This window comes from Lupinus angustifolius, chromosome LG06 (assembly GCF_001865875.1).
Source record: "Lupinus angustifolius cultivar Tanjil chromosome LG06, LupAngTanjil_v1.0, whole genome shotgun sequence".
Lineage (NCBI taxonomy): Eukaryota > Viridiplantae > Streptophyta > Magnoliopsida > Fabales > Fabaceae > Lupinus > Lupinus angustifolius.
The window spans coordinates 12,879,088-12,904,128 of record NC_032014.1 but is presented as its reverse complement, the minus strand read 5'-3'; the positions used below and the strand labels follow the sequence as shown (position 1 = coordinate 12,904,128).

The 25,041-nt window shown below is 32.9% G+C and overlaps 2 protein-coding genes across 2 annotated transcripts; one reads left to right on the top strand and one right to left on the bottom strand.

Moving 5' to 3' along the window:
- Nucleotides 6,412–8,104, top strand: LOC109349948 (probable WRKY transcription factor 29). Its single transcript, XM_019591022.1, has 3 exons — nucleotides 6,412–6,896; nucleotides 7,457–7,979; nucleotides 8,022–8,104. The coding sequence occupies exons 1-2, from the start codon at nucleotides 6,523–6,525 to the stop codon at nucleotides 7,977–7,979; spliced, it is 897 nt and encodes a 298-aa protein (XP_019446567.1). The 5' UTR covers nucleotides 6,412–6,522; the 3' UTR covers nucleotides 8,022–8,104.
- On the bottom strand, nucleotides 13,377–23,281 carry LOC109349947. Its single transcript, XM_019591021.1, has 9 exons — nucleotides 22,990–23,281; nucleotides 20,215–22,764; nucleotides 20,029–20,132; nucleotides 19,167–19,236; nucleotides 17,428–18,210; nucleotides 16,525–16,727; nucleotides 15,635–15,758; nucleotides 14,536–14,742; nucleotides 13,377–14,192 (listed from the first exon to the last, which is right to left on the bottom strand). The coding sequence occupies exons 1-9, from the start codon at nucleotides 23,125–23,127 to the stop codon at nucleotides 14,055–14,057; spliced, it is 4,317 nt and encodes a 1,438-aa protein (XP_019446566.1). The 5' UTR covers nucleotides 23,128–23,281; the 3' UTR covers nucleotides 13,377–14,054.

Here is a 25,041-nt window from a genome sequence, read left to right as displayed (position 1 = left end):
AATTGATGAGTTTGGGTATATTACTCATGTAAATTGGATAGTTGTTTACGAGAACAACTGATGGGTTATAATGTAATATGTTATATATATATATGAACTGTTTTTCCTATCTGAGTGTAATATTCTGAGTAAGTCCACGCTGTCAATGAATTTACGTTCATTAGATGTCTTACTCTCTCTATTTCTCTTCTTTTCTATTGTTTGCTTTTCGGACGTGTGCTCGTCAGGTAGACAGCTTTGCTCAGATTTGGAGCTACCGTCCGTGATGTTCCAGGAGGGAGCATGAGGAATTGAGGAGAGGCAGTACCCTAGCTTTGGAGTTAGCCACTAGGAGTTACTCATCATTTTGTGACTTTTGAAACACTGATGGCTTCAGTTGTTCCTGTCTTTGTTTAGCGTCTGTGGGCGATGATTAATATTTCGCCCTTTCTTTTTGGATTTGGTATATGTTAATGGCGATGTAGTTTCCGCCTTTGTTGATTTAGTTTGTATGAACTAAAGATGACTTAACCATTTATATGTATTGTGTTATTCAGGAAATTGTGAATCAGGTTAAGTTATCATTTGATAACGATAAGTTGATTTTCCGCATTTGAGTTACTTAAAGTGATGTCCCAGAAAAAGGAAGGTTGTAAAAGGAAACAATTTTGTACAATCTCTTTATTCAAAAAAAAAAATTTACCCATTTTTCCGCAATGTTTTTGAGAAGTATTTTTCGGGGCGTTACATTATGAATCTTCAAGTCATCACATGGACCAAGTGGGAGATTGTTAGATTAATTTAATAATCAATATGGTCCATGTACATGAAAGCCACTAATCTGAATGAAAGTGCCTAATGTGATGATGGTTGGTAATTAAATGATCAGATTAGTGGAGGTTTTGTCAACTCTCTCCCCTCTCACTTCATGGGAAGTTTCCTATATGTTAACTTCCTCAACTGATGCATTTAACGGGATAGTGTGTGGCAATTCCATTCTGAACACATAAGGAATTCATTTCTATTCTTAGAAAGATAGAAACTAAAAGCAAGAATAAGAGAGATCTTGGTTTTGCATAAAAGAAAATCCAGTGCATTGTTATAGCGGGGAAGGAAGGAAACTGAGTTTCTAATCATCAAGAAACTCATAAGGGAAGGAGGAGAGGTGAAAACAAAAGGCAACCAGAAAGTGCAGTATCAAAGAAAGCACCAACAAAGAATAACAATGGAATCAGATAATTCCTTAACACTTAATCACATGTAAATGTCATAATGTCAAGATCCTAAATTAAGGGTTCTTGTGAACCATTAAAAGCTCAATGTAAAGTTTCTCTAAAAGTATTGAAATGTCTAACAGTAAATGGTTGAAGTATTCCTTAAGTTTGTGAAAAAGGGTAGGGTAACTCTTGAGTTTATGAGGCTCTAATAATTGGGTGAGGTAATCCTAAATGTGTGAGAAGTGCTCTATTTTGTAAAATCTAAGGTGATTGACTTAGACATATTTTCTAATCTTTATTTTTGGACAGTTGTTGCACTTATCTATATATTAATTAAGCGTTGTTTTGTAAAGCTAGGTTGATGTATTGACTCAGCTGGGTGTATGCTTGAAGGTTACGCCACTCACAACATTGGTGGTTTCAGCTCATAGTGACCTTAATTTGACAATAGAGAAGGGGGTATAAGACACTATAAGACACTATGACGTTTAATTAAGTAATAAAATGAGTTAGCGAGTAAGTAGATCAATCAAATAATAGTAACTAATAAATTAATGTTATTTATACACCCTAAGAATTGACACTCAAGAATGTCTCATATCTTGTCGAAAAGAAAGAAGGTATACAAAAAATATCAACGGTTTGGGTTGGCTCACAAAAATATTTTTAATTTTGCAGTCACTTAATTAACCCCTAATTCCGTGACTAAGAAAATGGGTAACCTATTATTTAACGAAGCATGTGAGGAGTTTTTGCTAAACTAGTATATTTTTGTTAAGAATTTAAAATTTATGTATCATTAGTATAAAGTTTTTTTATACTGTCAATCTATCATTACATTGATTTGTGTTACTTTTTTTAAAGTCAATAATGTTAACATATGAATGATGTATGATTTACCGATAGTGTAAAAAACATCCGGTGTACATGTATTAAATCTTTTTTAATTGTATAAATTCAAAGGTAAGCTTATTTACATTGAACTTGAACAATTGTTCAAGAGTTGTTTCCAGCATCAAGTAATGAACCCACCAGATTTTTTATACTAACTAGTTACAGTAATTATTCTTAAAAAAATCCACATGGTACACGGTATATATGCAAATTCGATGAACTATTATCTCTCAATCTTTATTTTTATTTCAATTTCCGAGGTTCCAAAAGTCATATGATTGTGTTATGAATTTGATGATTATGAAATAGTATGCTTTATCTGATCCCCACGCCTAACTCAACTTGCGTTTACGTGCGCCGGTAGTAAAAACTAAAAAGTCTACATTTTCATCTAATTAGTTTGAAAAAAACTGTATTTGCCGTATTAATATGTTTTTCTATTTGTCTTATGTTTTTGTTTTTTCAATTATAATATTTTTTCTTTCTTACTTTTTATTCAACTAAACAGGAGAGATTAAGAAGAAAATAATTCTTCTCTCCTCTTTCTTTCTTATTTCATTCTTACCGAACGATATGAATTCTACTCTTTTTCTTATCAGGCATTAAGTAGTTCAGTGTGATATTTTAAATTTTAAGATTTATTCAAATTGACATGGCTTATATCTTTGAAAATTTAACACGAATACAAATGATGTCATTTTTATTTTGTAATGCATTGTGGATATATATATATATATATATATATTATAGCAGTCAAAGCTCTTTCTTCTTCTTAAATAACTTGTACCGATGAAACTTACAAGTTGCAGCAGATCTTTAGGTGCTGACTTGGCCATATATACACATCAGTACATGCACATGGCCAGAGATATAGTTATCAGGCAATTTCGCACTAAATCGGACAAATTCTATATATATACATGTAAAGTTTTCAAGAGGATGCTTAATCTTTGAATTTCAAATCATTGCTTATATATCAGATATTGGGGACAATTACATCAACATTATATAGTCTTAGTAAGATGAGGACTGGAAATAAGTCGAACTGAGTTAAACTAGAACTTAGTTCAGTTCAACTTGATAAAGATTGACATAGTTCGAGACTTGATTTGAATTTGATACGAGTTACTTTTTTAGTTTGTGTTTCATTCAGTTAAAGATTGTGAACTATTCAGTTCAGTTCGAATAATTCATTTTAAACAACTCAAATAATTAATTAAATTTTGAAAAATAATCCAAAAGAATTTGTATATATAAATATAATTTTGTTTATATATATTAATAACAATAAATATAAAAAATAATGTATGTGTCATAATAAAAATTAGTTTATATACATATATCGAGTTAACTCATGAACCTAATAATCGAACTATATCCCACTCAAATTTGATTAGTTTAGTTAATGAGCTTCAGTTTAAGTTCAATTAATTTAGTTGTAAACCTAGTTAAGGGTTTCCACCTCCATGCTTGGATTTAAGACAAACTAGCTCATTTAAAGAAACATCCTAAAATAAAATGTACTGCGTAACTTTTAGTTATGAGCTCTTTCCTCTCTCCAAATTAAAAACAAAGAGCTAATTTATTAACTAATAAGTGAATCCTCAAAATAATCTAAAATTTTATAGAGAAATATTTAATTGAAAAAATTTAAAGGGAAAGATCCATCTTTAAAATATGGAGTGTTCACATAGAAGTTAAGTCCTAAATCTTAACTTTTTAGGAGTCTAGCCTAAGTTTTAGTATTTAATCTGCCAACATATTTATCTTCTTCAAAATATGTAAAATTTGAATAACTCAGTCATGTTTCACCAAACCTCGAATAGTGTTGACAACCTGTGCATAATTGTTACTAAAAATTTGTATTCCATTAGAAATTATATGGACCACGTCTATGTAATTGCTCTCCAATATTAAGTTGCATTAACCCATACTCCAAGTTAATTTCAACCCATATTCCATAGTCACGAGTTCTACTACGATGGAGGTTCCAAAATCATAATCGTTGAAAACTCGATGATTCATTCTCCTTTATGGTTACATAATTATGTTATCATGCTTCCACCAACATCAAGCTCAACCCTACCCTCTTGGGACTATTTCAGTGGACACACGATTGGGCAACATCAAGAGATTGAGCAATGGCGTTGTACTAGTACCTTAAGTCACGATGGACATTACAAGCGACATAACTAGTATCTCATGTTAAAGAACCAAAAATTGAGTTACTTCACCTACCCCAAGCCTACAAGTTACCAACCATAAATAAGTGGCTATTATAGCAACTATGAACAGGCTAAGATTTGAACATTTGGTTTACCAAAAGGAATCTTTATGAAATCCTAAATGCTGCCATAAGAGCACTGAGTTCCTAAATTCTCCGAAGGTACGAAGGAGATCTGCTATTACATTAATTATTACATTCACCGTAGAGTGGAATCATTGTCAATTTTATTTTAAACTGCATCAAATTAGTTAAAAAAGATTCATGAGCAGTGAACCAACAAATAAACTTAACCTGTGTTTTTAATCTCCACATCCAACTCCATGATGTTTCAGAAATATTGAGAACGTTGTGTGATTTAAGCCACCACCAGTAGCTAGAGTTTGTTGTATAACAACATGATGCATGATTATATCAAATCCAACAATCATTTGTCAAGGTGGTAATTAGAACTAGTATATTAGCAACCATATCCTTAACATGAGTCCGTCAATATTATAGTTGACAAAATATTGAAATTCCAATATCCATATTTGCTTATAGGTCCTTCACACATACTAGGGTGTCCGAGATACTTACAAAGTCAACCATTGTGCATAATTTCCTAATCCCATGCCAATTGTGATATTAAAAAGGATTTTCACCACCTCTTAACTATAAATTAATTCCTTCTTTGAGCTCATTGTTTGCTTTCACAATTCCCTTCCAAATTGTTGAGGCATAAGACTTTGCAAACAACATGAGGCATTTCCGTAAGTACTTCTCCTTCAAAACATTACACCAAAATTTATACTCTCTGAACATTGTTTAAGGAATATAAAAAGGAAATTTTGTTTTATAGAAATGATGTTTTCACATATTTAGAAGTATTATACTCTATTTTCCATGATTAGTTTCTTTCTTTTGTATTCCGTAAATAATGTTCACTTCTTAACTCAACAAGAGTTATATACTTCATATCATGTCACTTGAAGTAAGTGATCTGGACTAAATTATTGTTTTTGCTTTGAGTTTTACTATATCTATTAAATTATAAAAGCAGGTACTAAATGATAAATTAAATACATCTATCTCGAAAACATATGAAAAATATTAATAATTAAAAAAGTTAACACTTTAGATTTAAATTATTTTTAAATAACATATTTTTCAAATTAAACGACTCTTTATTTTTTTCATATTTCATACTAGACTTTTTTATAGTAGAGATGATGTGAGCTCAATTTTTATAATTGTAAAAAGATTGACTAACAACGTTTATAGTTACTCTTATGTTTTGGTTAAATGGCTAATTTGGATAAGATTCAAAATAGTATATCATGCATGTCGTCACAATGATCATGCCAAGAGTGAACTTTACAAAATACTAAATCCAAATTAGTGGTCCCTTACGTGTGAGATGCTCCAACTCATTCTACTGTATTTGTCTCACCCTAAGATTGAGTCAATTGTTTTATTCGTTTTATATAGTCGCCTATAAAACCCATCAAAGGGAAAAGGTGAACAGCATTTAAAAGTAATCAACACCGAATTGCTGAAAAAAATTGGTTTCCCACTTCCCCACTTGCTATTCCATTTTGACTTTATACTTCGTCAACTCAATTATTTGAAAAGCATTACTAGTTTGAAGTTACAACTTTGGAGCAATCACAACAAATATTGAAAGCCTATTAGTTCATTGGATTTCCAAATTAAATAGTTGAATTTTTGGGAGGGACACTTATTGGAAGGGATAACCATAAACCTTAAGAAATATTAATTCCTTACTAAAAAAATGAAGAGATACTTTTGGTAATACAAAAAAACAATATAAGCATTACAATAAGATTGTTAAGTAAATTTACATAATTTTATTTAAACAATTTTATTGTTCATAGAAGTTTACCCTCTTATTAGGAAAATAAATACTATTACCTACGTGTCATTTTCATCTGATTTTTGAGAAAATATTAATTTCTTAAATATTCAAACCCAATAATTTTTAAAATATATTTTATACACCAATGAGGTACTCATGGAGAGTAACACGTTTTGTGACAGCAAAGGTTTCCCATACACATTTCATTTCATGTATAAAATATACATAAACCAACCTTCAGTTGACATATATCCAAATTCCTTGCAAAAATCTCTTGACATATCTATCTTCTCTTTACAAAAAAAATCTTGCTTTTCTATATTCTTACCTTTCTCAAGTTCAATTATTTTATGGATGAGATTGCATACTTCATGGACTGGGATTTGGAAGCTATTGTGAGAGGAAGCACAAGTGAATCAGCACCATCTGCAACAACAATCATGGAGGACCCATATCTTAATTTTTCTCAATTTTGTTCTGAACAAAATGAGATAGTTTGGAGTTTCCCTGAATTCTCAGAAACCACAAAGGTCCTTGATGAATTGCAAGACCTTTATAAACCATTTTACCCAGTTTTGCACCCTCTTTCTACCCAGACAATCCTCACAAGTAATTCCCTACCTATACCCAAAGAACCCCAAGAATTCAAAGTTCATAAAGCATCAGAGGAAATAACTCCACATGATCAGTTGCAAATTCCCATAGTATCTAAATCCAAAAAAAGGTATTATTCATTCTTTCTTTTTTTACAATAAAGTTTAGTGGCTAACCAATTTTATGGGTATTTGTTGATTAGATATATAAGAGTAGTATATATGTGTGTTTTTTAATACTCCAGTGGAGTTTTCAAATTTGAAGGGATGGGAGTCCCTCACCTAATTATATCTCGCCACTGTTTAATTTGATTTTCAACTATATATAAATGCAGTTATAAATAATCTAACAATCTTTAACAATGATTGAATCTTGACCAATTTAGACAATACAATTTAATCAATGATATAGTTTGTTGTTGTTGTTAGGTTTGTTCTATAGTATGTAAGAATTGTAAAGACAATATATGTTACCGAATACTTTGATATAAATTTCTCAAAAAGGTCTCTAAGTACTTCAAAGTAACGTAAATTAAATGCATGTTTTTTATAGGAAAATATGAGTATAACAGTTACTCTAGCAAATATACATAACAATTTTATTTTTAAGATGCTACGCTAATATACATGATAATATACTCTAACAAAATGTTGATTCCTATCATTAATATATGCATGTTGCTGTTTTCAGCAAGAAGAACAAGGTGATGAAGCAAGTAACAACAGAAAATGGCACTTGTGATTCATGGGCATGGCGAAAATATGGCCAGAAACCAATCAAAGGTTCACCTTATCCCCGAAGCTACTACAAGTGCAGCACTTCCAAAGGATGCTTGGCTAGGAAACAAGTTGAAAGAAGCCATTTGGACCCTCAAGTTTTCTTGGTTACCTACACAGCAGAACATAGCCATCCACACCTAGCTCCCAGAAACTCACTAGCAAGTAGAACAAGGAAGAACAACAATTCTATAGTTGCATCTCAAAATACTCTTGACCAAAAAAGCACTTGTTCTTCAAGCTCCTCCGCAATGATTCTCTCTCAGAATACACCTTTGGATGAGGTTGAGATGGTGACAAGTGTGGAACAAAGTAAGGGCTTGATGAAAGAAGAAGAATTTCTTGAGTTGTTGGATGAGGCTGAATTAGGTCATGGTTGGTTTTCAAGCACAGAGCTAGAGGAACTGATAGGGGATTTGACCGAAAACTTGAATTAGATTTTTTTTTATATTATTTGTTGTAGGTGAGATTTAAATTACATGAATATATTATTCTGAAATTTAGAACATAATTAATGCATGGAGGTTTTAGTTTCTATTGTTAATGTAAAATTAGTGATTTATAATTTTTTCTAAGTTTGTTTAAAACTAATGCTCATTATCTATCTCAGATTATGCATTAATTGTGGTCTAGAAACATGTAGAGATGGCAAAACAGGCTATCCTGCTCGTTTAGTCTGTGTCCGCAAATTCCTGTAAAAATTTAAGTAGGTGCGGGCATGCTCGCATTGGTTTAGCGGACAAAATTCGTTGCCTACTCGTTTTAAAATGGGTTTGCGGGCGGCCCGTGAGTATTGTTGAATAATTAAAAAATCATATAATAAATAAAATAAAATTAAATAAAGTAGTTAAAGATAAAAAATAACAAAATTTTTGATATTTTATATGAAGTTTAACAAATCACATAATATTACAATTTTCTTAGGATTAAAAATCATATTACATCATAACTTATTTAAAATTTTGTTACTTTTTTTCCTTAAATTATATTTATGGGGCTACCTACATGCCTAACGGAAATGCTCGTAAACTTGGCGGACTAAACGGACCAGACAAAACAGACAAATGAGCGAAATTTGTATGCTCTACGTGCAAAAGAAAATGCAGGAATACCCATTTTGCCCTTTATAGAAACATGTCACAATTTCTTGCAGTTTTGTGGATAAATGGTTTTGGCGAGACTTTTGTGTATGTACGTAATTTAAGGTTTATATAGGTTGTTTCACATGATATTTCGACATTTAAACTTTTTATGTTATTGCCAAATATATCTCATATTAAGAAACTAATTTTTTTTAGATTATATGATTCTCTATCTCAATTAGTGTTATTATCAAGAATCAAACTTTAGATCATTTCATCTTTTTGATATTTAATAAACCTTATATCACTAGACCAACATATTGTAGGTTGATAATTTGATATGCATTAATTTTGATTTTAACATAATAAATTTAGTTTAATATTTTTTAATTTTTTAATCAATAACAAGTCTTTAATAGATAAAGTGACAAAAAATATGTCACGTTTAATTTTCTCCTGGAATAATTTACTACTACTTCTCTTGTAAGGACAGTGCAGTTTTTTTAATCTCTCTCTAGCTTTATTCTCTATCTCTATTCCCTCTCCTCCTCAAGTGCCCAACTTTCTTTTTCATGCTTTTATATCTTTCGTTTTGTATGTGGTGATTAGTGAATATTTCGTTCTTCAATCCTACAACAAGAAATCTAATTATAATACCCCAAAAATGCAAGAAATCATATCAAATCAAAATTCTTATAATATAATTATTGTTAGCATTGATGTATTGAATATTACAATCACTATTGTTTTAATTTGTTACAATCTAGCCATACTGAGGTTTAGATCTCCCGCTTTCTCCAATCACTCAAGTCCCTTTATCATGGTAATCCAATTTTAATGACTTATTTGAGTAATTAAAAATTTAGACTTACGCTCACCACATTAATTAGTTATTTATCAATACAAGTAATTATTGGTTGGGGAGGCTTATAAAGGACATGATAAAATACTTTCCTACAAAACCAACTTACTTCCTCACACTTGTATATAGTGCTAGAGAAATTCGATCTTAGTACATCTCGGTTCAATTTGATAAGAATTTACTCATGTCGAAACTCTAGTTAAATTTGAAATGGACTATTTTTCTAGCTCGAACTCGCATCATTCTAAGTTCGTGAATTATTCTATTCGATTTGTCAGTTTGAATTGATTTGGTTCGTTAAGAGTTTGTGAACTGTTTAGTTCACTCATTAGTTTGATTAGTTCAATTTGTTAGCTCTAATGGTGACTATTTATTTAATGTGTAAATTTAAAGACATTTCACATTATATATATATATATATATAATCGAGCTAGCATATGAACCTAATGAAAAAATTATATTTGGCTCAAGTTCAACTTGTTCATTTAACGAACTTAATTTTTATCTCATGTTCGAATCATTTGGTTCATAAACTAAATTTATCGAGTTGACTATTAAGTCAAATTTTGTACGAATATCAAGTTTGTTATCTTCATTATGTGTGTTGGGGAGGTTTGAAATATGTTATTATATGAAGTCTTACATTGCCCAGCATTAGAATAGAGTAGGATATCAATGTTATATATTGGACTTAGGTTCTTTGTTATAATGTGTATCAGATATAAGTATCAAATAGAAACACCACATAGGCAGGTGGGCTCATGGGTGTGATAGGGTTTGTAATCCTTATTCTCTAATAATATCTTGATAGCCGCTCAACGCTCCCGGGGACGTAAGCATAATTGGCCTAACACTAACATTGTTACTAAATTCTCTTGTTTTTTCTCTTCTTTTTATTTTATGCACTTTATTTGATTGCTTGTGATCAACGCTACGCAATGATCGTTTCCGCTACACCAACAACTGGTATTAGAGCCAATTGGTAGATGACTCTTAACCCAGACATCAGATAATGGCTAAAGAGGGTAAAAGCGTGATGGCTAGAAAAAGTGTGTCAAAGGTACTGGCAAAGATAGAGTGGATGAGTTGAATGAGAAGAAAACATGGTGGAACTGTGGTGGGGCAATATATGTTGATCTAGAACCCCAGAAGTTCATGTTTTGGGTTAGGATCAAGGTAGAGATAGGGACTCATGTGTTGAGTTTGACTTGAGAATACAGGTGCTGACAATATCCCTATAGATGTTGAGAGAATGATCTCATTTTAGATGAGAAGTGAAATATCATAATGGCGTGTCTGGGACGTTAATGATACACAAAAACACAGAGGCGCTGACTGACTTTGATGTAAGGTTTAACATGGGCATTAGCTTTGATGCAAGGTGTAACACGAGCATTGGTAGAGATGTAGGAGTGTGATATGGGTATTGGCTTGAATGCAAGGATGTGACATATATATTAGTTAGCATTAATGCAATATGTGTGTTGTGGGTATGCTCCTTATTGTGGAGTATGATAGTTCTTTTGAACTAGGATTGTCGGAGTAGACAATGGTGGTAGCGATTGAGGCTTTCCAAGGAAGCTCTAAGGTTCAGTTTAACTAAGTATTGAAGAGGACGATTGTTGGTGAACTTTTGTGTAGAGGTTCCAATATATCCAAAGACTTCCTAGCAATGAGTGGCTAGGCATCATGTTTGATTTGATGGCGGTACATGAAGCTGCACTACAAGTTTGGAGAGCTAAGCTCTTGGTAACATCGTCAATGATATTCATAAGGTCTATGCTGTAGGGGAGCAGTTAAAGAGAATTAGACATTAAGCAATGTGAAGTCATATAGTCTCTAAGGTGGAGATTCTTGTGTAGATTTTCTAAGGAGCGATATATTCGTCTATTTCAATCAAGGTGGAGATTGTTGAGAATGTTTGCAATATGTTGTTATATCAAGTCTCACATTGCCTAACATTAGAATAAAGTAGAATATCAATGTTATATATTGGACTCAGGTCCCTTATTATAATGTGCACCAGATATAAGCACCAAATAGAAACACCTCGCTGACATGTGGGCCCATGAGTGTGTTAAGGTTTATAATCTTTATTCTCTTACAATATCTTGTAGCGCTTAGCGGTCCCGATGACGTAAGCATAATTGGCCGAACACCGTTACTAAATTCTCTTATTTATTCTCTTCTATTTATTCTATGCACTTTATTTGATTGATTATGGTCAACGCTGCGCAACGATCGCTTTCGTTGCACCAATGATATGCATTTTCTATCACTATGTTATATAGCTATGTTAGAATCTGTTGTTTGATAAAATTAAAATTAAAAAAAGATATCTATGTTAAAAATTTGATATATAATTAACTATTTTAAGGGAAAATGTAAAATAAAATGAAGAAATGGAGTGGACACAAAATAGTTTGAATTATTCACCCACTCATAATTTATGTCTGGTAACTTATGAGGAGTTAACTAAACTAACCGCAGAGGAAAAAGTTAACATTATATAGAGTGGAGAACTTTAAATGAGTTTAATTTAATATTTTGAGATAAGGACATGAATTTTTGTATTTCCTGAAAGTAGCTAATGTCACCAGATTATATAACACTTGTGCTCCTAAAATCAAAACATTTGTATCTAAAGAGAGAAATATACAAATATTCTTAATTAGGTAAAAAAAATCACACATGTCAATATTATATTTAATTAACTCTAATAGACAGCGAAGCTAAATATAAAATTTGCAATCCCAGTGACGTGTTATAAAATAAGAATTGTTAAAATGCAAATTGGGCATGAATCCACCGACTATCCATCTCAGCTGAGGAGTGCCGGCCCTTCCCAACTGTAAAGAAAAGGACTTGATGATTAAAAAAGAACAATTCTCCACCACACACTCATATCTTCATACATAATTTTCTATTTCTTTTACTCTTTGAGTTACCTATTATATATATATTTAGAGGATAATGCATCCAATGTAAATGTAAAAATTTATACATAATTAATATTTATTCATTTGTATTAAGTAAAAATGGTAAATAATATAGTAATAATGTATAAAACTTTTATACTGTCAGTGTCAGTGTATATGTTTTTTCTCTTATATATAATTCGTCAACGGTTAGTTAGTGTATTATTCATTTGTATCACCGTTATAGTTCAAACAGAACATATAGCTGCCCGTCTGAACTTTGAACCCAATTCAAATTTAATGGATTAAACTAGTTGTTAATAGATTCTGGTTTGAGTTAATGTTTTACCCAATATTAATTTTCGGGTTCAGATTTAGTACATGTGACACCCTACCCCGAACCTGTCCCAAATTTTTCCTCTAGGGTAGGTGAACTCTTTATCTGCCCATGCTATTATTCACGAACTTTTTCCTAATTTTGCTGTTGTGTCCCTCCTTTGAAGTTTACATAAGCAATTCCATTTCATATTTCTAGTCTTTGGTGACATTGGTAACATGAGCTTAGATTAGTTGCTGTTGTGTCCCTTCCTTCAGCTATTAAATTATTTTTTCAGGTTACCCGTCAGGTTTGGGTTACCCAAAACTCGATAAGTTCGGGGATGGTATGTTAATTTTAAGTTTTCAACTCCACCAAGTTTAATAAGGTAGGGTTTTAGATTTCAGGTTCAGGGTTAAGTAAACATAAACCCGACCCAATCCTTCTCGTTGCCATTACTACCTCTTCATATAATTCATTTATCACTACGTCCAACCCTTTATCAAAAGATACTTTCTCTTTGTTGGTTTCTTAACCGCGAGAAAACCGCAATATTAAACTATGCATGATCTCAATTTGATCATTAGAAAAACAGACAATAACTTACTGATATTTAATAAGTACCAAATCACACTGTACTCAAATAAGCTACACCAAATAAAAACAGCTATACACCAAATAAAAGTACCGTAAGAGAAGCCCAAGCCACAAATTTGAAGAAAACTTAATTGTGAAGAGAAAAAATCCGGAGAGATGTATAATTTTCTCAAATGATATTTAATAACAAAAAATATTAGACTGCACAAGCATCTCTATACCAACTATTAAGACAACTCTTTTCCTTATTCTTTGGACTTCTATAAAAAAAAAAGGTGACCGAGTCTCCCAACTAGTAGAGTCTGGGGACAAGAAATGTACGAGTCTTATCTTAAATGATGAGTCTGTTTCTATGATTTGAACACATGATCTCGAGGTCACAATGTACACAACCTTATTATTACAATGTCTTTTAGAAGGACTTTGCCAGGAACTTCTCCATAAAAAACAGTCATCAGTAGTGGAACCGAATTCATCTTGCTGATCTCAATAAATCCTCATAAAAGCGGATTTGAATTGAAAGGTGAAAACGTTCCAAAGAGTACATGAAAAATCCTCAACACACCAACCACCAAAGCCTTTTCTCACAGGCAAATGAAAATTCTTCAGTTGCTGGTATGAGCTGCTATACATGCTTAAGGGTCATTTCGTGAGATAGGTCTCAACTAAAATTGAGAAATAACGGAGAATTTCCAGCTATAATTTCGGAGATTCAGCACTAGTTGATGCTTAATTGGTTATAGCTGAAAAGTGCCCAAATCATAGCCGTGCCTGGAAAGAAGTACTGTCCGTTCACCGACCCATTCCAGTCGATAAGAGAGGTCCAGAATATGAAGTAATTGCTTCAAACTGTCCTCATGATCCTTCAGATCGTCCTACAAAAAGAAACATAGGCAACACTATTCATAATGAGAACTAGATTTATGGTAATAATAGATGCATTAAAACTTAGGTAAACGTGGTTTTGCATCCTGTCAACCAGTTTTATGTTAGTGAAACCTAAGAATGAGTTTCCAACTTAGCAATTAGTTTTACTACTAAAGACCAATTCATACCACTCATTTGATCTTTCTGACTTTCTGCTGAAGACGGGTTATAGTTTTCATTCAGTAGAACTTGAACCACATCTCGAATTATAATATACTGACTAGAACTGAACTGACCAAGAAATAGTTGTGCCTTAAAAAGACAGGAAAGAAGAGAATAAAAGGAAATTACCTGAATGTTCAGCTGCCTGTCATTTTCCAAAATGTTGGCCATTATGCTTGACCTGGATGAATTAGTTGAAAATCCCTCCGAAGGAGGAACAAAGATTAGTTTGGTGCACTGGACCGATACAAAGTTCCGACTCAGTTTCTCCCACCAAACAGATTCCACTGACCACCATCTAATCATTAGCCCATGTTCAGAAAAGGCAACCAGCCCCTATCATTGAAAATGTATAAGGTGTAGGAGGGAAAGAATTGTCATTGAGACACCCAAGCCAAGGCATGTAAATTCACAGTAAAAAAGAAACAAATATTTGGCAAAAACAAATTGTGGAGATACACAGAACTGAAGGAGATTCAGTGGATATAAATATTGAGTGGCAACAAGGAAATAAAAATGATTATGATTTAAAATAAACTTGGCATGAAAATGGCAGATAAGTCAGCAAACTAAGAGGAGAGAGATAATTATTTTCAAACACGATTCTTAACCAATTTCTTTTAAGAGAATAAAGTATCTCCTACTATAAGGAGATAACTTATCTCCTTCACCCACTAAAATTATGACATGTGTCATATTTGAATTATTTTCTACAAAAATATTTCTAAAACTTAACAAAATAATACATATGTCATATTTGTACTTGTTGGAAGAGATAAGTTATCTTCTGATATGAGGAGATATTTTATTCTCTTCTTTTAAAGAGGGGAATCATTGGGAGCAACGAGTACTCATCTGGTTCACATAACATAACAGTTTTAGAATGAGAAAATAGAAAAGAAATGGCACTCAGAACAATGTTTTAAGTTGATAAAATTCAGGATATATTAAATAGTTTTTGATTTGGTTTAAATCAGCCCAATAAAGCTTGATGAACAATATAGGAAGCCAGCAACACCCTATTATTTAGGTCACATATATCTCAGAGAATATAGTTTGCCTAATTTAATAAACATTGTTATGAATCAAAACACAGATGTTGACAAAAGAGTAGGAATAACCAATTTTCACATAACATTATTTGTTGCTTTGGCTAATCCAAAACCTGCCAACGAGAGCATATCAAGAAACTACACAGTCAAGAATTTTATCAGCAATTAACCATTACCTCTCCATCTGGCGAAAAACTCAAAGCTGAAATTGCAATAGTTAACATTGTTCCTGATGTTGCTGTGAGCAAACTGGGAAGTCCAGGAGGCCCACTAACATCCAAAACTTTAACCATTGTAACACTGCATTTAAAATGAAGGTTCACCATTTTAGGAAATTATTATCTCTTCAGTTATCCCAGAGAGGAGAAAATATAAGCAGACAGTCGTTTAAATCAGAAATTTCAAAGGCGGGGTATATAAGGGTGGACAGGGAGAAGAGTCAAAATTTCATAAATGCCATTATCATATGAACAGGGAAAGTAGGCCAGGTCCATAATAAATTATTGATTTCATTCTATCCTTAACTACTACAAAATAATTGATCGATGTCATCCATGGCCTTTAAAACCATGGTATTCAATATACATTTCAGTTGAAGAGTTACTATATTCCCTGTTCCTACAAACCCATATTTAGTCACAAATTATTTGAAAATGGAATTCAGAGAATTGTGATTTACAAATGCTACTAGATATATGTCATCTGGTAACAAAGAATTTTTTGTATTTTCTTCTGGGCATGATATAACCTTAAAGCTATATAAGATACAAACAAGGCAAAAACTAAGCAGTAAGTATTGGTACACCCCTTTTTTAATTTTTAATATTTATAACTAAAAGATACTCAGTATTTTCCCCCTCTAAAATTCTAATTCCAGTTATATCCCATGAATTTTATTTCTTTTAACTGTTCATACTGCATATAACACATAAATGACACAAAATCAAAAGTTGAGTGCATTTCTCTCGTGTACATTGTATAAGACAACTAATAATGGCAGCGTAGTTACACACTTGTCAGCCTAAATTCATTATGAATTTTAAATTTAAAGTCAATCTCTTAATACCTTTGCATATCATAAACCTTAATGCTTGCATTGTTAATTTCTCCAATCACATCCCCTACTGCCAGTCTGGTCCATGAATCATTAACAGCAACCATAGGATATACACGTACGACCTCCTTCAAAGTTGTCATTGAACTCTGGTAGCATGTTTTCCGCATAACTGAGTTGCTAGGATCTATAGTCTGTAAAATGAAGTTGACCACCTGCAGATCTCACTCATTGTCACAAAAATTCATGTGTTTTGTGTTTCAAAACCCCTTAAGTAGCACAGCAGTTAAAATATAAGGGACTGAGAAAACTACTCGGCAAATCCTATGTTGAGCATGATATGGGACAAAAACAAGACAGCCCTTCAAAATGGAGAACCGCTCAGCTCTAAACCACCAAGAATAGAAAAACAGTAACAAGTGATGAAAGAGATAACCAAGAATGGGAATATCTTTAGAAGAAAGTATTCAAACCCACACCAAAACACAATTAGATCTAAAATGAAGAACTGAGAAAGAGATAAAGAAAATATTCAGTTTGAAGTCATGACTACTAAATAGTTCTTTCTGTCAACATTAGTATATTACAGAGAAACATCTTAGTTATTGGTTTGAAAAGATCTCATAGATTAAAAATGTTCACAGTTCAAATAATAAAGTATCATTCTTTGACTTTCCATAAATTATAGTTCTCCCCAAACAAAAATTACTTAAAGGAGCTAGTACAGAATATGAAAAGAAAATATGTTAAAGATCAAGATTCACATCTAACAAATGGTGATTGAAATAAAGATCGAAGAAGAAAATAAAGATATAAAAATGGACACATTGAAATAGATATTGACGCTGTACGATGAATCTATCTTAAACATAGATGAAAACCAAGTTAGTCCTAGTAATAAATGGCTTTACAAACCTTGTCAAGATATTGAGCCAAATTTCTCGGAGAACCACGCATAATCCTTATAAGAGTCAAGAGGGACACCAAGTGGACAGGTGAATCGGATGCATTGGACCAAATTTGTCTTTCTATCACAGACAAAAATCTTGGTATATCAGCCATAGCTAAACTTGGAAGAAGAACCTCAACCAAAGTCTTTTGAATAGAAAAGGATGCAGCTGGAATTTCTTTCATTGAATTAGATGGGCTGCTCAACTCAATTTGGAAAAAAATATCCTCAATCAGACCAGGCATCTCAGAGACAACGAGTCCTTTCCATGTACTCTCCATGCCCTCTGCAAGGAGCTCGGCAGCAGTAGAACTGTATTTCTCACTCATGGCCGTAGCCAACTTCACCAATGGATGAACAACCAACTTGGCAAGACTCGGCTTTACAAGAGTAGGGTGCCATATAGCCAATGCAGCAGCAACAATAATGTGAGATGTCATTGCATCTTGACTTGTTCCCCCAACACAAGAAATCCAATCTGGCACTTCAAATGATTCTAGCCAAGCAAGTATCTTGGATTCCTCATCTTGGGAAGATCCTTGATTTTTTGCCTGGGGAAATATGCTTTCTACTATGGTATTTCCCAGTTGATTGCCTCTATTTCCAGTTAGGGAGCTTATAGTAGCTGGCTCGGTAGGGTTTGAATTGCATAGAGGAGGTGGAATAGCATGAGAGGCAGCGCAATGAAATATAGAGCGTGCTGCCATACGTACATGTTCACTTTCATCTTGCCAAAAAGACACCAAAAGCTGTAAAAAGAGAATAGCTTTCAGCAGTTGATATCAAGTGAATGGCTAGTGTTTTGATTACCCGAACATTGTCAACCACCCATAATATGACAAGTTTACTAGTCCAGCATTGAAAGTTGATCATTCCGGTAATATCATCTTATGAGAAATTAAACAAAAAATGCTTGAATATATTGTTACACCGAAGCAAAGAGAATGAACTAGAATGCTATATTTTAAGCTATTTCACATGCTCAAGAAAAACATAAGTACCAGTTTCAAACAACCAAATATTTTTTGGAAAAATCATGCTTTATAACTGTTGCCATCAAAATGACAACAATAATATTTTGGCCCAAACTAACTTTTTTCCTTTCAACAATTTCAAACCTCTGAAGCTTTTGGATTGGTGGCTGTTTTCCTCTTAGAGAAATGAAATCAAATTATAGGCATTTCCTAAGCACCACAACAGTGCATCAGTATATGTCTTGCAAAAAATACAAATTGAACAAAAAAAGCAAGATTAATGAACAGGTATCAACAAGAAATAGATTATTAGATTTTAAGACACAGCAAAAATGCTAATACACTGACACTGAGGTTTCTAATCAGAAAACAACTACTCCAACTAATGCAATTATGTATCTGGCAGCATGGAGATTTATCAGGTAAATAGAAACTATTACGTCAAATTACATAGTATAATGCATAACTATCATGCAAATTTACATATCTTGAGCAAAACATCATAAATAAGACCATTGACTAGTTATACTGGCCAGAACCAGTTTTTCTTATTAAAATTGTGGAGATAGGAAAATGCCATCAACAGAAAATTCTAAAACAATGGAAGACAGAATCAGTATGATGCGTCCAAATTCATCATACATTATCCACTTACATATAACATATGGACATTTTTGAAGTTATTTCGGATTAAAAATACAAAGTACATAAGCATTTTTAAAGATTGTGACCTGTAATGAAGGTGGCTTCATATCAGGAAATTTTTCCATGAAACTCCAGGTATAGAATGCTGTTAAAGCACTGCACACGACAAAATAAATCATCAGCACATCTTTGTCTGATTCAGTCCATGTTGTGAAAAGAAAGTAAGAAGAACTAGTTTACAAAAAAAGTGGGACAAAACGAGAAAAGAAGGATTTACACATTGAGAAACCGCAAAGAAACATTACTACCCTAACAGAAGGAAAACTGGACAAGATAATAGTGAAAGACAGGAGAGAATCCTTGCTGTCATCATGAAAACCAGACATGGAAGACCTACTCTATTGCTTTGGTGTGCATTTTCTGGATATTTGTATTCAGCAGGTTTGTTAAAACATCAAACTTATATGTCTCATTAACCATTTAGACTGATGGTTGAATGTAGGATACAAAATATATGGGTTTAATCTATTTTTACTCTCTATTAATTTCATCTTTTCATTTTTTACTATTCATGTAAGAATATTTGCATGTTTCAAGAACTTCAAGAGTCAGCTATGCTTGAAATAATAACAAGAACCCACCTTCAGAGCATAAAAGAAACTGAGCACTAAAGGCATAACATCTAAAACTACTTAAGAAAAAATAATTCTTATTCCAGTTTGTGAAGAACCTCAATTACAATTTGAGACCAGGTACTCTGGCAGCCTTTCAAAATTCTCACATCTGGTAGAAGCTTCGATGGAAAAGCATCTTTCCCAAAAAATTAAGTAAACAATTATTTTTTGGATTCTTCAGTTGAAAAAACTGAAATTAGTTATTAGAAGGTTTTCATTTAAAAGCAAAGAAAATGCGGAACTATATAAGTCTTCTTTCTTACTTCTACTGTACCTGCTGGCTGCTGAACCAGAGTTAGTCAAGCTAACTAGACGTTGGGAAAGGGATACCATCATCAACGACGTCATTGCACAAAATTCAGATGATGATTTCCAGAGCTGAAATGTGGTTTTTAATGTCTCAGGAACTATTGAAAGGAGACTTATAAGAAAATTGGTCCCAACATACAATCTAAATTACCTCAAGAGTAGCACCCCGGCAAGGAAATGTCAATGTCAATGATCCTTTATCCCCCTGCAGACCTGAAGCTAGCACAAAATTTTCTGGTCTCCTAAGCTTCATGTCACTTATCAGTAAATTATCGAGCTCGCTGTCGAAATTCCACAAATGTAAAAATGACAAGCTAAATCGAAGCAAGTATTCTTCAAATAGGCCAAGCAACTCATGCCTCTCAAAAGTTTCTGGATTTTGGTAGTTGGGATTTTGCTCTTGAACTCCCTGCTGCTTCAAATCGACATTCACTGTCTTGCTTCCACCATTTTCGAAGGACTCATTCTTTTGATAAGAGAACAACACCGATGCAAGATCAAAACTCAGTGCGACGATCCCAGGGAGTGGGCAGGAGCACTTGATAGGTAGCTTGTTACTCCAAAGACCAAACAAAGAGGATGGCTTTTGCTTTGCTGACAGGCTGTGAGCGGAGTTAGAGAACCTTGCTTCATCAACTATTGGAAGAAGTAATGAAGAGACTGAAGTATTTCCATTCAGCAATGTGCCAGAAATAGAACTCATGCGGATGCTTTTGCAAAAATGATCAAACATTGAATGCGCGGCTGTCCCACGTAGGACTCGCTCGCGGGAACCTGTCTTTAAATCCCAAATATATAACATGTCAGCGGCATCAGATGCTCCATGACGTGTTTGGCAGAGACAGGCAATATAAGCTCTTGCTCCATCCCATACAACTTTTGAAGAATAGTTCGAGTGCCCAGGAAACATTCTCTCCACCCGCAGAGACTCAAGAGAAACAAGAGCAACACATGCATCCTCTCCAACGGAAAGGAAGCAGTCACTCCAAGGATATCCAGCCAAAGATGGGGCAAGAATAATTTGTCGCACTGGAGACACATGATGATGCATCACCATAATAAGACAGCCAGTGTCAAGATCCCATAAACGAACTGTGCAGTCCATACTTCCAGACACCAAAACCCTTTTAAAATCCCAGCCTTCGGCACTACCCATCATAGGATGTGCTGCCAAACAAAGTACAGCACCTTTGTGTCCTGAGAAGTACTGCTTGCACACGGTTGACTTTTCATCAGGATTGGAATTTGCACCATCATAGTCAATTTCTTGAAACAAATCAAATCTTACAACCTCTATTTCTCCACTCAAAAAACCATAAACAGCAGCATAAGGAGTAAAGAGGTTCTCAGAGATAATCATGGAAGAAGAAACTATCCTTCCCTTGTAAGCATAATCATTACTTATGCTGTCTACATCTGTGTTGTCCATATCTTCTGAACTTGGAATTGCAGTAGAAGTTGATTCATAAATTGATTTAGTCTCGGGAGTATTCAGTCCCTTGAGCTGAGTAGTAGACTCCTCAAACCAATTTGTGAAAGATACACCATCACTGATCATTCTGCATTGATGGTACAATTTACCAGGTTTATCATCGAAATGGTGCAGTGACCAAATTGTGACATGCGGTCTCCATAGTAAAGGTTCCTCATAATGAAAGCAAACAGACTTGATGCAGATAAGATAATGATTTACTTGTTGAAAGAAATTAGATAATTTCATCTCAGAGTGATAATGAGTAGCAGGAATCTCAAAATGAGGTTCACACTGAATAGCTTCATTCTGATATGTTACTTTATAGATAATTGCATGACCTCTATTATTCCACACAACAAGATATATTGGAATCGAGTCACTACATTCATGGGTATCAGACATATTCACCACATAATCACTTTCAAGAAAAAGGCCGCCCACAACATGTTCTTGAGTAGAATGCCCATCTGAACAGAACAGATCGTCCACCAAAGAGATCTCTCCAATTAAAGTATCACTAGATGATAACCTAAATACACAGCGGTTTTCCAATATAAAGGCAATAATGTTCCCATAAGTTAAAATCGAAACAATTTGATCCGTATCACTCAAACCCTCAAAGCAAGAAGAACTTTCCAACTGAGATGCATTTCTGTGTGAACTTGTCAAGCTTTTTTTGTGTTCACGATGGTCCTCAGACATAGAAACCATCTGTTGCTTACCAGCTGAGTCAGCAACAAACACAGAAAACCCGTTTTCATCATTATCATCTAAAACTACAGCCATAAACTTCACAGGACCAATGGACAGAATTCCATGAAAGACAGTTTGTGTAATTGAAAGCAAATATGTGTCTACAATAACAATAGTGCATTTAGAAGGCTTCTTTATTTGAGTTTCCCTATCCACTAAAACCTCATTTCCTTCCATAAAAGAACAAGAAATACACACATATCTCGGCCTCGAAGGCAAGGTACGAATGATCCACGGAGTGCCAACCCAGGGCGGCAATTTCCTCCGGCACCGACAGTGTCCACTGCTTCTACTCCACACACACAAGAACCCATCAGAACATGCACTTATCAATGAACTAAAACCACTTGAAATCGAATTTGTCACTAAATTACTCGAGCCATCATCATTTTCTTCTGCTGGAATTGGACTACAAATTGCAAGGTCAGTGATAGGTGCTGCATGACCACACAACATGCCCACAGCTTTAACTTCCTGCAAAATCAAATTCACTCACTCCTAACATATAAAAAATCATCTTATGTATTGAAATAATAGAATAAAACTCCAATGCAACGTGAGGTTGTTTGACCTACGGCAAGACTGCATACATCTACCATGCCCGTATTGCCTCGTGCACTCAGCCGCACTTTTTTTAATATAGAATAGAAATTGTAATTGAAATTGAAATGAAAGAGAAATAAAAGGGAATAATGATACCGGGGAAAGGGACCACCAGATAATGGAGCCATCGGATCCGGCGGTGAAGAAGGTGGTGGGAGGGAAAGCGGCGACGGCGGTTACACGGTGAGGAAAGGGAGTACCAGGTAATATACACGCCACGGATCGGCACTTCATTGATAATCAAATTTTCAGAGTGCTTCTTCACTTCACTATTCTGCACTGCATTTCATTTCATTTCATTTCACTTCTTAAGTAATAACGGTATGTAGTAAGTATTGGTTATTGCTTATAGAAATTGAGGGGGTTTCATAGATCAGAATGTAGACACTGGGTAATTCAATGTTGCTTATAAATAAAAAATAAGTATTGCTTATTGCTTATAGAAATTGAGGTCAGTGAAGTAATAACAATTCATATCATCACTCTTACCAAAATTCATGTGAAATTTATCTTTACACATTCATCACAAGATTTTTCTTTTGGTACATATATTCATCTCATTATTTCTCATCTAACAACCTTTCTCATTAAATTATTTTCATTAGCATATTATTATTTGGTTTTTTTCATATAATTAAGAATATCCTCATCTTATAGAAAACTAATCTTTATGGTGTATATATCTTTCTTAATAAATATTGTTATAAAAAATTGAATATAACATGTACAATATATAGGGATATTTTACATCACTAAACAGATGTCTTAGTAATTACTTAGTTTTATTTTAGTTAGGCAAAAAAAATGTTCTTTAAAATATAAATTAATTATTGTTCTAGAGGTTAACTCTTTTCAATTTTGTTTTGCCTTTACAACATATATGGGAATTTCTCCCTATGTACATTAATTGAGAAATCTCACCTTGAATAATAACATGAAGGAATTAGCTGATGAGGGTAAAATTTATATATTATCAAGTATAAAAGTTTATACATAATTAATATATCACCTATTATTTACTTTTATTTTTATTTTAAAGAGTCAAAGTGGTAAAATAAGAATAGTAAATAATACAATAATAGTATATAAAATTCATACATTATCATTAAATATATTTTTCTAACAATTTATAAATAAAAAAAACTCATAAAATTAATATCTTGATTGTCTCTCACTCATGAGTTGTCAATTTTCTTATAACCTAATAATAACTAAAACTGGTGGTCAGAGGAGGCATTATTTGCTAAGTTTTTAATATAATATGAAAAACAAAATCACTTGTAAAGATTAAACATTTTAGACTGTTTTTAATATGATACCAAAATCAAAATCGATACTATATATTTATATTTATATACTATATATAAAGGGAAAACATGGTATAACTACTACCATGACGTAATTTTCCTTTTTTTATTTTGTCTTCAATACTTTTTAATTTCTACAAAAAAACATATTATCATATATAACCACCACCAACATATTAAATACCTTCTTACCTTATTTGACTATTAAAATAAAGAAAAAGAAATATAATATAAAGTATACCTATTAAATTATTGTAATACATTCAATACAAAAATATATTTTGATTTACCAAAATAAAATATATAAAATTTAAATATTTGACAGCAGAATGTGTTTTGTGTCTGTCGCTACACTAATATTTTATAAAGATTAACCATTTTAGACCAGGTTTTTAATATAATTCTAAAATTAAAAACGCTTTTTATAAAAAAAAGTTATAAACGCTTTAGTCAAATTATTTCTTTGACTTAATTAATAGTATAACGGTTAGGTCTTCTAAGGGAGAGGAGTAAGAAAATGGAAATTGGTTAGGTCTTAAAATAACACTCACACAATACAACCACGTAATTTCATTCACTAAATGGTACTGAATGCTCTTAAACATTATAACGAGTATTAAATTGACGAAAAAAATTCCATATCTTTGATTTTGATATCAAATGCCATTAGAGTTTGGGTCCAATAAGGCCGAACTCAAATCCCTCAAAGATTCGTCTTGCTGACATGATAAAAAGGACTACTCATTCTGAACAACATAAGTCAACACCATAATAAGCCTTTGGAAAATGTTGGAAGCTTCCTTGAATTGAAAGCACCTCCACTAAACTATTTTTAACACCA